This window comes from Poecilia reticulata, chromosome 22 (assembly GCF_904066995.2).
Source record: "Poecilia reticulata chromosome 22, P_reticulata-male-v2, whole genome shotgun sequence".
NCBI classification, from domain to species: Eukaryota; Metazoa; Chordata; class Actinopteri; order Cyprinodontiformes; family Poeciliidae; genus Poecilia; species Poecilia reticulata.
Window position 1 is genome coordinate 1,015,215 of NC_088851.1, and position 13,092 is coordinate 1,028,306.

Consider the following 13,092-nt stretch of genomic DNA (forward strand, 5'->3'; position numbering starts at 1 on the left):
CACACCAGACATTTGCAAAACAATGCCTCCACCAAGCACCCGGTGTTTTTAATTACCGAAATTAATGGGAGGGGCTAACCAATTACCAACATAATCAATTCTAATTTACAAATTAACCACAGACTTAATTCTAACTTTCCAAAAATAAAATTAATAGAACTTACAAGTTGCAAACATTACACAAATGGCCACCACACCAGCACTTTTGACAGGAGAGGGAGGTGAGAGATTGGACGGTAATTGGAAAGAAGATAGTAGATTTCTTTAGAAGAGGTTTGATGATAGCTGTTTTAAGAGGCAATGGCACCTGACCAGATTTCAGGGATTTGTTTATTATTTGTGTGATTAGTGGGCTTATTGCAGCATGATTAGATTTTATGAGAGATTAGGGGAAGGGATCCAGGGCACATGATGATGGCTTCATTTTCTTGATTATAGTCTCCACTTCACTCTGAGCAACATCGTGAAAGCAGCTCAGGGACCCATGATGTGCCAGGGTAGATGCCAGTCGAAGATCAGGGAGGCTGTGGAGCTGAGATCTAATAGAGTTAGCATTGTTTTTGAAGAATGAGAGAAACAGGTTGCATTTTTCAGTCAAATCCTCAGCATAAGTTTGTTGAATGGGATTGAGGAGATGATTTATTGTAGAGAAATGCTGTTTAGAATTTCCCGGACAGCTGTTGATGATGTTGGAATAATACTTAGATCGTGCTTCCTTAAGAGAAAAGGCATAAGCTTTCTGATGTTCCTTATATGCCTGCTTGTGTATAGAGAGACCTGATTTTTTTACACGTCTCTCGATAGCACGACCAACAGCTTTCATGTTCCGCAGCTCATCAGTGTACCAAGGGGCTGAGTGGGAGAATGACACCAACCTCGACTTCAAAGGAGCATGGAGCTCCAAAAGCTCCTGGAGAGATTGATTAGTAATCCACAGAGTCGTTTGCAGATGAATGATTGACAGCAGTCAAGGAGTGAAAAGCAGAAGACAAAGCCTCAGAGGAAATATTTTTCAAGTCGCAGAACTGAATAAGACGTTTAGGATTTAGAGCAGACAAAGTTGAAGGCACTTTTAGAGAAATTACAATGTGGTCCGAGACACCCAGGTCATATACAGATAAGTTGTTGATAGTTACAGTGTCTGTGATCACCAGGTCCAGAGTATGCCCCCTGTTGTGTGTAGGGGCGTCAACAAGCTGAATGAGATTAAGCAAGTTCAGAAGAGACTTAAAATCTGCTCCCAGATGGGAGGAAGGATGATCAATATGGATATTTAAATCTCCAAGAACAATGTTTTTCACAGAACGGGCACAGAAAGAAGTGAGGAGTTCATGCATCTCTAAGTTAAATGAAACATGTGGTTTTGGAGGCCGATAAAGCAATACAATATTCATCTGGAGAGGGGCTTTGAGATTGAAGGCCAAACATTCAAAAGAAGAAAAGTCCTGAAGAGCCAGATGTGACAATTTTTAATTACTGCGGTAAATGACGGCCAGACCACCACCCCGGCCCATGCGGCGAACTCTCTGCAGATAGCTGTATCCAGAGGGATGTCCACAGGGTAGATCTTTTCTTGCTAGGTTTTTCTCATGTTGAAGACCTGGTAGATAATTACTAGTCAAATCATTCAGAAAACATTAAATCTGTGAGGTTTCATTTTTTAATGCTACAGTGTCAAAGTCCATACTTTCTAAGTCCAGACTTAGAAAACAGAGAAATCTTTAACAGTCACTTTGGTAAAAGGCCACATAGCATAGTCCTGCTCCACTGACAACTTGCACGAAAGTAGAAAAACACTGAATGAAGAGGCACCAATGAGATACCAAAGTACACAAGACGTAGCATTAGTGCAAGAGGAAAATTTCACTGCAGAGTGACAAAAACACTGTCTTTTTCCTCAGAGTAACAGTCCTTATGAAAATCATGGATGTTAGCTGTGTGGTCTACATGCACCTTTAGATTTTCATATCCAAACATCTCTTCTGATGACAAAAACTTAATCTTTCTAGATGTTTGGATATGACGTGTTCTGAATATTACATCAAGATGAAGAGAAAGGATACCAGTACTGCAAATTGAACTGCTGGGTAGAAGTTAGACGACATTTTTATGAACACTTGACATAGTGTACAATCACAAAAAAATACTACAAAGCAATCAAAATGACCAGAAAGATCTAAAAAAAAAAAAAAAGAAAATTTCACAACAGCACCTGGTGCTTTTTTGTGTTTGCTTCTTTTTAAAGTCAGTTTTCTTTTTCTGATCTTTTAATTATCTTCCAAGGTGGTTTCCATGACTACTTGATCAGCAATTATGTAGCCAGGTGGCTCCACTGAAGAACTGGCATCCCTTCCATCCATAGACCAGTGTTCAGGAGCGGTGTAGCTGTGGGAGAAGTGTATGTGGTCACTTATAGTTCTGACAAATAAAACCTGGGTACTCACCCAAAGCTTATCTCGAAAATAGATAAGCAACAAGCAAAACCATGATGACACATGCAGGAGCATCGGAGACAGCTAGTATTAGATGCAGTTATGAGGCCAAGTTATGGAGGTTTTTAAAGAAAGTTTCAATCTTAAGGACTACATACCATTTGGCAAAAAAACAAATGTCCAAATTCAAGGTTCTTAAAGGGGCAGCCACATAGCACAATCAAGTAACTAGTAGTAGTTATATTACTTTCAATTGTTATAAAAATGCCCTATATATCAAATATTACTTTAAACAAATTTGACTTTAAAATCTAACATATTTAAATTGGGCCACAGTCTCTTTAATAATGTCCAGGTCATTCCAACACTACACCTACAGGAAGTCATCACAACATCGCTCCTCTAACAATGTTCTTACCAGCATGCACTGAGAAGAATAATGAGCTCAGCTGATATGCTATTCCATCAGGTATTTGCAAATTGCTGCTGGCTAGACTGAAGTAGCTGACAGTGGGGGATGGCAGAGGGGTGGAAAGTAGGAGAAGTAAGAAGCTTAGAAACTGCAGCTCCGAAGCGGACCGGACGTATGTCCTTGAAAGCAGCGCTCAGTTCCTCCAATCTGTTCAAAACAAGTGTTTTGTACAGATTTCTCTTGCCATAAGAGATTAAAGAATGTCTCAAACATACATGAAATAATCAAGGGTACATTTATATATCAAAAACATCCAGGTATGGTCTTGTTATAATAACATTATAACATGAAGAAAAGCTAAAACAATCAATCATGCATAGTACTACCCCTTTAAGATATTAAAAATGGTAAATGACTTGTACTTGTACAGTGCTTTTTTAGGTCCAGAAAGCCTGATAGGACCTGGTTGTACTCCTACATTCTACATTCAGTCATTCACATAATGAGCTACATTATATCACAGCTACCCTTGGCACCCCTTACCACCGCCAGCTGGTAAGAACTGAGGAACTGAGCGATGAAGTGCCTTGCCCAAGGACACTTTGGGGGCTCAAACCAGAAACCCACCCAGTTACAGGACAAACCCTTACCACAGATGCCATGGCTACCCCATGTAAAAAATATTGATGCATATCCAACATGTCATGTTAGTATTATGTGAAAGCACATTACATTAATGTTGAATGACACGAGTGCTATACTTCTGAAACTTACTCCTCACTTTTCATTTGAGATCCTTTTGGAGAAGACAGGAGGCCTTGAGACTGCATGTATCCAACTATCATATGGTCTTCAACTGGTTCCTCTGGAGGCACCATACAAGTAGTACTAGGACTGGCGGTGAAGGTCTGATCTAAAACAGCCTGCAGGTAAAATGGAGGGGGGGGAGGGTTACAGTAGGTCTCAGAGGTCGGCGAGGACGCAGCAGTTTGACTGCTGCTGCTAGATGTGTTGGTATCCAGCATTTCCAGGAGAAGGTTGTACACCAGAACCAAGTTCTTCTTCTTCATGGTCAACAAGTGGTCCATGCCTTTGTTGCTGTGGAGAGAGAAGGCAAAGATCTGAAAAAGCCATGTGTCTTCTCTGAAACTAAAAAGAAACTGTCTCATGTTTCATTTGTGTATTTCAGTGTATTGTAATGGGATTCTGTGTTATGAATTACATGAGAGGTGTTCAAAGTTTGATCATTGTTTTAGAACTTAAGCCTGCTTTAAACTTCTCCATAGCCATTGCCCTGACCTATCTGCAATGTTGATGATAATGGTTGATTGCTAGTGTTCTCAAATACACTAACATTAGTGTTAGTGTTCCAGCTGTGATGCCAGCTGTTTCTGCTCTCAGAAATAGCTGGTGGAGTTTAGCCATCACTTACATAAACCAGTAAGTGAAACATTTTGACGTTAAACTTAGAAACCAAGTTAGACATCAGATCACACATTTCCCCTCCCACTACAACCACAGAGTCCAGAAAGTGATCAAAAATTCTACAATTTGCCTAACTGGAGAAATTAATTAAAACATTAAATGCTTTGTAGCGGTTATACTTGAAAATCAATCAACTCCCACTCCAAACTGAGGAAATGGGATGGTAGAATGCATTATACTGTGCTGAGCTTGACAACAGGGGAAAGAAACAGCAGAAATCTGATTGGGATTACAACATGCTATATTAAGATATCATGACAATAAATGGGTGCAAACAGATGAACATGGCACACTCTTTGTGAAAAAAGTCCAATTGTGCACAATTGTGTGTTGGTCTGTTGCATAAATCTCAGTGGTATACACTAAGGATTGTGGTTGGAATGTGGATGCTTCTTCTTTATGTCATTTTCAGATGTGTGCACCTGACATGACGAATGTGGGAGAGCAGCATGGTGAGGTGGCCAAGGCGAAGAGTTTGCTGCTGAGTGGACAGCCCCAGTTTGGAAATGGCCCAAACCAGAGCATCAATGACTGAGTCCAGAAGGTGCAGCAGCTTGTTTCTGCTCTCTAGTTCCTCCGTAGTCTGTGGAGAGTTTGTACATAGATCTGAAAAAAACAAACAAAAAAAACAAAACATATGTTGCATACATTTTACCTCAACAACTGTCCTTGGCAGCAATATCCCAGTGTGGATACCCCTCGCTTCATATTTGTGTGTGTTGCATACATCAAAGTAACAGACACAAACAACAGAGAGGCCAGACTCACAAAGTGTTTAATTTCCTCACATTTAGATCTAGATTTGTTAGATCTAGACCTGTTTGACAATAGTTATCTGATTTCCATAGAAACAGTTAACAGTCTTCTTTTGCTGGAGACCATGTCTCTGGTCCCTTCGCCCATGCTGCTCCTCCGCCTACATCTGCCATCTTTAAACCTCTAAGTTTCCACCTGATTTAATCAGAAGAGATGTATGAGAAAGATGAAACCCTCCACCTGTGAGTCTTACCCAGCCTCCTTAAAAAAAAAATCACAAATCACTGCCTTAAGTTCTCCGATCACCTCTCTTAAAAACCACTCTCTCCAATATGGTCATGACAACTCCATCTTAAAGATAGCCATAATCAGATCACGCTTCAAAAAAACCCACTCTTGACCCAGAAGTTCTTTAAAATTACAGACCTATCTCCAATCTGCCCTTCATATCATACAGCACAGAAACCTCTATTTTCTTAGATATTGGTTGTAATCTCTTTTATTTATTTATTTATTTATTTATTTATCCATCCATCCATCCATTTTCTTGCACCCTTTTTCCCTCAGTGGGGTCGGGAGGGGTGCTGGTGCCCATCTCCAGCCAACGTTTCGGGCGAGAGGCGGGGTACACCCTGGACAGGTCGCCAGTCTGTCGCAGGGCAACACAGAGACACACAGGACACACAACCATGCACACACACACTCACACCTAGGGGCAATTTGGAGAGGCCAATTAACCTGACAGTCATGTTTTTGGACTGTGGGAGGAAACCGGAGTACCCGGAGAAAACCCACGCAACGCACAGGGAGAACATGCAAACTCCATGCAGAAAGACCCCAGGCCGGGAATCGAACCCAGAACCTTCTTGCTGCAAGGCAACAGCTCTACCAACTGCGCCACTGTGCAGCCTCTATTTATTTATTTATTATTTATGTTTGAGAAATCTTTTAATCTCATTAAATGAATCTCCTAGGGAACATTCAGCTGTGCAAAATGCCTGGGTGAGCCTTGGAATCTGCAGCTCCTCCTCGGAGTTACTAACAAAAGTCTTAATTACAGCCAAATAGTAGAAAATAACAGCTTTATTTGTTCGGCTGCTATTTCTCACAACCTCATGAAGTGTGAGGTTTGCATTATCAGGATGAGCCACATCCTGATAATGTGGCTCATCAACAAACCCAAAGACTGTTTTTGATTGTAACAAACACTCTGGATGAAAAATTAGAAAGTGGACGAGAGGATAAGCTATAAATCTGCTAAAATCTATAATGCTGCTAAATAGTGCTGCAAATGAGCCTCCTTAAAATACTGAATTTTATTCAGCAATATTGTAATTCGGTATGGGACTTCCATATGGTACATGACCTGTACTTGTATAATACTTTATGAAGTCCAGAGGACACCAAAGCTCCTCACACTACGTTCAGTCATTCACACAGTGAATAGTGGGAAGTTACTAGAAAGTAGCCTGACTCCCCCAGCAGACAAGGCGGTGAAGTATCTTGCTCAAGGACACAAGGGCAGAGATGGCCGGAGAGTGGATTGAGCCAGTGACCCACCCTGGTCGCCATCATTTTATGATTGTTGTTCCTTGTGGTGATTAAATAATGCCACAGCCACCATTTTCTTTGTTGTTAAATGGGGAGGGAAAGTAAAATATTCTTTCAATAAGCTAATTTAGCAAATTATCTTATTAAAAGAATATTTCATTTTCCCTTATGCTTTGCACTGTTAACAGGTTGTTTGTACACCAAATGTTGTTCTTTGTTAGCTTTCAGAGCTAATTTGGCCTCATTCCAGTTCATCAAAACAAACCTCAGTACTTGTGATGATTTTTGCTAAATAGCAATCACATTGAACTGTGATATTATTGCATTTTTAGTTATTGGTTTCAGTTTATTGGTTCCTTTTTATGTTTTTCCCTCCACAATTTATTAGTCTTTCTTAATCTTTTTATTTTCTTTGTTAGTGCTGTTACTCACCTAACTACGTGAGATTCCTGGTTAAAGTTTTTTAGCTGGAATTTGAAGTATTTTCTTAATAAATGTTCATATTTTGAAGAAAAGTTGTTTGTTACAGACATGTGTGCAGAGCTCACTGTTTGAGTGCAGTTCACAAGTTCCCCTTTTCATTCAATGTTCATACCACATCTTATCATGCAATATTTATAAAACAATAGTTGACAGAGACTGAAAGTTGTTCGGCTGCTATTTCCCAATAATCAGGTGATAATAACTTCTTAATAATTTAATAATTTCTTTAAAATTATTAACTTTGTTACTAATTGCCTTTAGCACATATTAATAGTTATTTCTAGTCAAACCAATCTATCGTTGCACAATACTAACAGACTGCTAAAAGTCCTGATCAGTTCAACTAATTTATGATCAACTGATTTATAATCAGTTGATCTTTTCACTCTTCTTTTCTTCAAATGATACTACTGAGAAAGTCTTTTGCTTATGCTGGGGGTAAAACAACATTTTTCCAAAACAACATTTGGTAAAATGGAGCTTTAGCGAAAGTTCAAGCTGGAAGACTCCACCCACTTCGTTCGCCCATCGACGTCATGCTCATCTCCGACCTCAGTGCTGGACCTCACCCGGTGCGTTCAATCAGCAATCAGGCTCTGCATAAAAGGATCCACACCCAAGCCGTCAGCTGCTTCCCAGCTGCGTTCAATCCGTTCATCGCACGTCACAGCTTCTCAGCCAGCACCTCTCAGCTTCTCCACAGCCTCGTGATTCCCCGTCCTTCGACCTCGCATTGGCCCTTTCTTTTCCACTCAGACGCTCCTCGGATGCAAGATATTTCTCCTGGCCCCAGCCTCAATCATTTGAAGCAGCTTCTCCCGCCTGTCTCTCACCTGCCGGGGTTTCACTTACTCCACGATCCACCTCCGAAAAAACATAACAAACCCTCCTGTCACCTCGTTAACTTTGACCTTCGGCCAGTGACGCACGACGCATTACCTCCCGCACAGTCTGTGAGACAAGGTAGTCAAATTCGGAGCTGTACGTGGAGGTGACGGCCTGTCTAAAGAAAGACGACAGAATCAAAGGGGATCTGATGGAAGCAGCAAAAGGCCGTCTTCCTCCGCCTGCCAAGCTTCTTTCACTTCCGCATGCCGGTATGGTCAGCATCTTTCCGGATTTCCCCCTCTACACCCGTCTGTGGCTGTCAGAACGCTCCTCAGATGCAAGAGATTCCTCGATGATTTCAAGTAGCGTCTCTCTCTTTCTCTCGCCTGACTGGGATTTCTCCATCTCCCACTCCCTCACCACCTACTCCACGGTCCACCTCTGGCAAGCGGACACGCGATCCCATTGTTTCAACCTGCACCGCCTTTCTTCACCTCAGCTCCTTCACACCAGTGCCACGCTATGGATCAGCAATGCCTACGGTTTCCATCTCCAGCATGGCCGCTGTCAGCCTGCTCAGCAACACCTCTGGTTTTCCCCCACTACGCCTGTTTCAGGCCATCAGGGTAAGACGTAGCATTCTCAAGTCTCATTCAAGTCTCGCAATACTTCATAACGCAGATACCCGTCATTAGTTTATCCCCTCCCGAACACGTTGACCGTATATTCATGCGCCACTCGAGTTCTAATGTCTACGGACTTTTACCCAAACATCGACTAAGTTAAATCCATCCATCCATCCATCCATCCATCCATTTTCTTCCGCTTATCCGGGGTCGGGTCGCGGGGGCAGCAGCTTCAGAAGGGAGGCCCAGACTTCCCTCTCCCCAGCCACTTCTTCCAGCTCCTCCGGGGGAATCCCAAGGCGTTCCCAGGCCAGCCGAGGGACGTAATCCCTCCAGCGTGTCCTGGGTCTTCCCCGAGGCCTCCTCCCGGTGGGACGTGCCCGGAACACCTCACCAGGGAGGCGTCCAGGAGGCATCCTTACCAGATGCCCGAGCCACCTCAACTGGCTCCTCTCGACGTGGAGGAGCAGCGGCTCTACTCTGAGTCCCTCCCGGATGACCGAGCTTCTCACCCTATCTCTAAGGGAGAGCCCAGCCACCCTGCGGAGGAAACTCATTTCGGCCGCTTGTACCCGTGATCTCGTTCTTTCGGTCATGACCCAAAGCTCATGACCATAGATGAGGGTGGGAACGTAGATCGACCGGCAAATCGAGAGCTTCGCTTTTTGGCTCAGCTCTCTCTTCACCACGACGGACCGGTACAGCGCCCGCTTCACAGTAGACGCTGCCCCAATCCGCCTGTCGATCTCCCGTTCCCTTCTTCCCTCATTCGTGAACAAGATCCCCAGATACTTAAACTCCTCCACTTGAGGCAGGACGACCCCCCTGACCCGGAGAAGGCACTCTACCCTTTTCCGGCTCAAGACCATGGCCTCGGATTTGGAGGCACTGAGCCTCATCCCGGCCGCTTCACACTCGGCTGCGAACCGCTCCAGTGAGAGCTGCAGATCACGTTCCAATGAAGCCAACAGGACCACATCATCCGCAAAAAGCAGAGATGCGATCCTAAGGCCACCAAAACGGATCCCCTCAACACCTCGGCTGCGCCTAGAAATTCTGTCCATAAAAGTAATGAACAGAATCGGTGACAAAGGGCAGCCTTGGCGGAGTCCAACTCTCACCGGAAACGAGCCCGACTTACTGCCGGCAATGCGGACCAGACTCTGACAGCGGTCATACAGGGACCTGACAGCCCGTATCAAAGGGCCCGGTACCCCATACTACCGGAGTACCCCCACAGGGCTCCCCGAGGGACACGGTCGAACGCCTTCTCCAAGTCCACAAAACACATGTAGACTGGTTGGGCGAACTCCTATGCACCCTCCAGGACCCTGCTGAGGATGTAGAGCTGGTCCAGTGTTCCACGACCAGGACGAAAACCACACTGCTCTTCCTGAATCCGAGGTTCGACTATCCGACGGACCCTCCTCTCCAGGACCCCTGAATAGACCTTACCAGGGAGGCTTAAGAGTGTGATCCCCCTAAGTTAAATCATGTCAGTTTTTCTCAGAGGCGCCTTTAAACATAACATTAGTTCAGTAGGTGACCGCTGTTGCATAAGAGCCGCAAGGTGTATGTCAGAATCCAGACAGTCATGGAGGGATATCTTCTGCATAAATAGCAGACCCATGTGCATTCAACTGCAGAGAACAGTGCAGCCAGTCTTTAACAGGTCGTTTGGTCACCACAGTTATCCATCTGCTTCACATTAGTTATTTGTCGCTAGTCAGCGCACCTGAGCTATATTATAACTCATGCTACCCAGGTCCGGCAGCAAGGGCGGACATCTGGGTGCATTGCCGGCTTCAGTTAGTTGTGTCCCGGCTGTCTACAAGCCCCGTGTTTTACCTACATGGCCAATTCTTTGATAGTCCTGCACCGACTTGGCACCGGAGTTTCCTCCACTTCCCTTACCATGTCGTCTGCAACCTCGTTCCGTAATTTAAACAGTTTTATGTGCCGTTAACACATCGTAATCTATTTTTCAAACCGCCAACAAACACAACGTGAGCCCAGAGACGTTCACGCCATTGCTTGTTAACAAGACGCCCGCGGCTATTGTCGTTGTGTATGTTCAGCTACGTAGATTCGTTCTGCCTGTTAAAGATTCTAGGTTGTAATATATTTTTGGAAACTCTCTGGCTCTATCTTCTGCTCACGGATCCCAGGTTCTCCCGGCGGGCCAAAGTAAAACCACACAGAAAACGACCGTAGAAGTCACAGAATTATTGGCTTTAATCCAAAAGAAGACATGAAATTACACCTGAAACTGCAGAACAGAGACGTGCATTAATTTACCTGAGACAAATGGAAAGAAGGAAGAAGGCAAAGATGTGCTTGGACGTCTTTGGAGAATTGCAAGAGCCAATCCGAGTAGTTACTCCTGTGTACAAGGTTTTATAGTAAAGGCGTATTCTAATCTTCTATTTCTTCAAATAAGGCTTATCTTTGCTCATCCATCCAGGAGCTGTCTCTGATCCTCTTTAAAGTTAGTCACTCCCTGCACTTTTTCAAGATCAAGCACTAATTGTCACTTTTATCTTAAAGCGGAAGCAGAACTCTCCTCTACTGGCCAGGACTCCTGCTGTTTCCCGGCTTTTCACAGTTCGTGTAAAGCTGGAACTTCTGATGATTTCCCACACAAAGGGCAGTTCAAACAATATACTGGTAACATAAAGGTTAATAGGGCAGAATAAGTTATTAATCTGAAAACTATAATTCGGCTTTCCAATCAAGACATGGCAATTTTTAAAACCAGCATATTTTAAATTTATTTCTTATCATGACCTAAACAGCCGATTCAATCAGTTAATCTCGTCTGGAGCAGGGGTTCGCGTCTCAGCTGGCCTTCACATATCAGAGGCATGAATTATCATTTACCTAATTGTGGACTTTTGCCCCGTTGCGACGGCGATACGTGCAGTTGAGTGGCTTGCTAACGTAACATGAATTTGGCTAATAATTTCTCTTTGGTTCGGTTGAGCCCGTCCAGAGCTCTAATTATTAATCAGCCTTAAAGTCCTATTGATGAGGGTCTTTCTCCAATCATTGTTCCAAAAAAAAAAAAAAATATTGCTCAATGTCCATTCACTACTTATCAAAAGCAACCTTAAATAGAAACTGGTTTAGTCTCAATGTGAAACATGTTTTTAGCATCCGATTTATAGGAACTTTTTCCAGACGCACAATATATAGTGGTGTTTCATATTTCATTCAGGTAGCACAGCACAATACAGAACAATCCAGAGGATTTAAATGGTCTGGCAGTCACTATTCCAGCAGGTGATCAACAAGTGATTCTTTTCGTAGCTTAAGTTTTAGATTTTTCTTAGTTGTTTCAACTCCAGGATATACCTGGTCTACTCGCTTCACCGCTATCAACCGATCTGTCCCATATTCAGATGTGTTCAGTTCAAGTCCCATTGGTCGCTTCTCAGTTCTTATCTCAAGATCTCCCGATATCAGCAGATTATTTCCCAGGCCATCCTGCCACTTTCAGGTTACGCAGTCAGTTCTCTTGCTTACCCTGGTCCCACACTCAAATGTGCTCATTCCAGTTTCACTTCTAGGCCAATAGACATTAGACACTTACCAGTCATTCTTGTGGGTCTGTCACTACGGCAATCAGCACTTGCAGGTATCCTAAAGCTCACAGCCCCATCTGGAGTCTGAACTCCCAACCCCACTGCCGGGTCCAGTGGAGTTCAATCGCATGGCACGTCTCAACACGTCAAAGCTTTTGACAAGTCTAAGATGGCATTTCCTTTCTATTTCCCATTTTAAATTCAGCCCGTCGGGCATGGCCCTTTTTGGGGGGGATCTCCTATAGTTGGTTCAGTTTCACCATCAACAGCTCGAGTTTCCAGCTTTTAAAAAATAGTTCCCTGGCCGTAACCTGTTTCCTGAGTGGCTATCTCCGCAAGCAATCCCAAGTCGTCGCTCTCATCAGTCGTGTGTTACCATAAAGCTGAACCTTCACCACTCCGTTTCATGTCATAGACCGACTTTCATCTTATATCTGCTCGTTTCACCCCTGATCCTTTTGAGACTATTGTTGATGAGCCGTCTCTCTCCACCTCTGCTCAGTTCAGTTCAGCTATTAGATGGAATCTCTCATTTCATGTTTGATCTCAGGTCTTGCTCTGTAATTTTATTTTCTATATGTCCCCTGTTTCTTTTATCCTCAATTCGAATCTTAGTTTCTCTTTATGCTCATCCATAGCTTTAGATTACATTCAACCAGTCTCCAAGCACTCCCTCAACGTTATGTCAGCACTCCTGTCTTTTTCAATATTCTCTTCATATGATTATGCATCTCTTCCTCATGTCCATAGCTCACTCTGTGCTAGACGAGCACTCCGTATTTCGCTGGTGGTGGTTGGTCTACCTTGTCCAAAGTGTAAACTTATGTGATTGTCCCTTCTGTGTCCTCCTATGCTGCTACCTACAGGTTCGTTTCTGTGTTATTACTCACTCGCATCCTAAAAACTAATCAGCTCTATTGCCAACCTTTCGGTTT

At 43.5% G+C, this 13,092-nt stretch overlaps 1 protein-coding gene across 6 annotated transcripts in view; it reads right to left on the reverse strand.

Moving 5' to 3' along the window:
* Nucleotides 1-1,646: 1,646 nt before the first annotated feature.
* The window catches only part of LOC103458082 (estrogen receptor beta), a 154,968-nt gene continuing 143,522 nt past the window's right edge, over nt 1,647-13,092 (reverse strand). For 5 of the 6 annotated variants that reach the window (XM_081603649.1, XM_081603648.1, XM_008398651.3 and 2 more), the window contains 3 exons: nt 4,752-4,935; nt 3,619-3,942; nt 1,647-2,385 (listed from right to left, as the gene is read on the reverse strand). In XM_081603649.1, coding sequence (XP_081459775.1) covers nt 2,268-2,385; nt 3,619-3,942; nt 4,752-4,935 — 626 coding nt within the window. In that variant the 3' untranslated portion in view covers nt 1,647-2,267. The remainder of the gene's footprint in view (nt 2,386-3,618; nt 3,943-4,751; nt 4,936-13,092) is intronic. The other variant, XM_017302625.2, reaches the window with a different exon arrangement.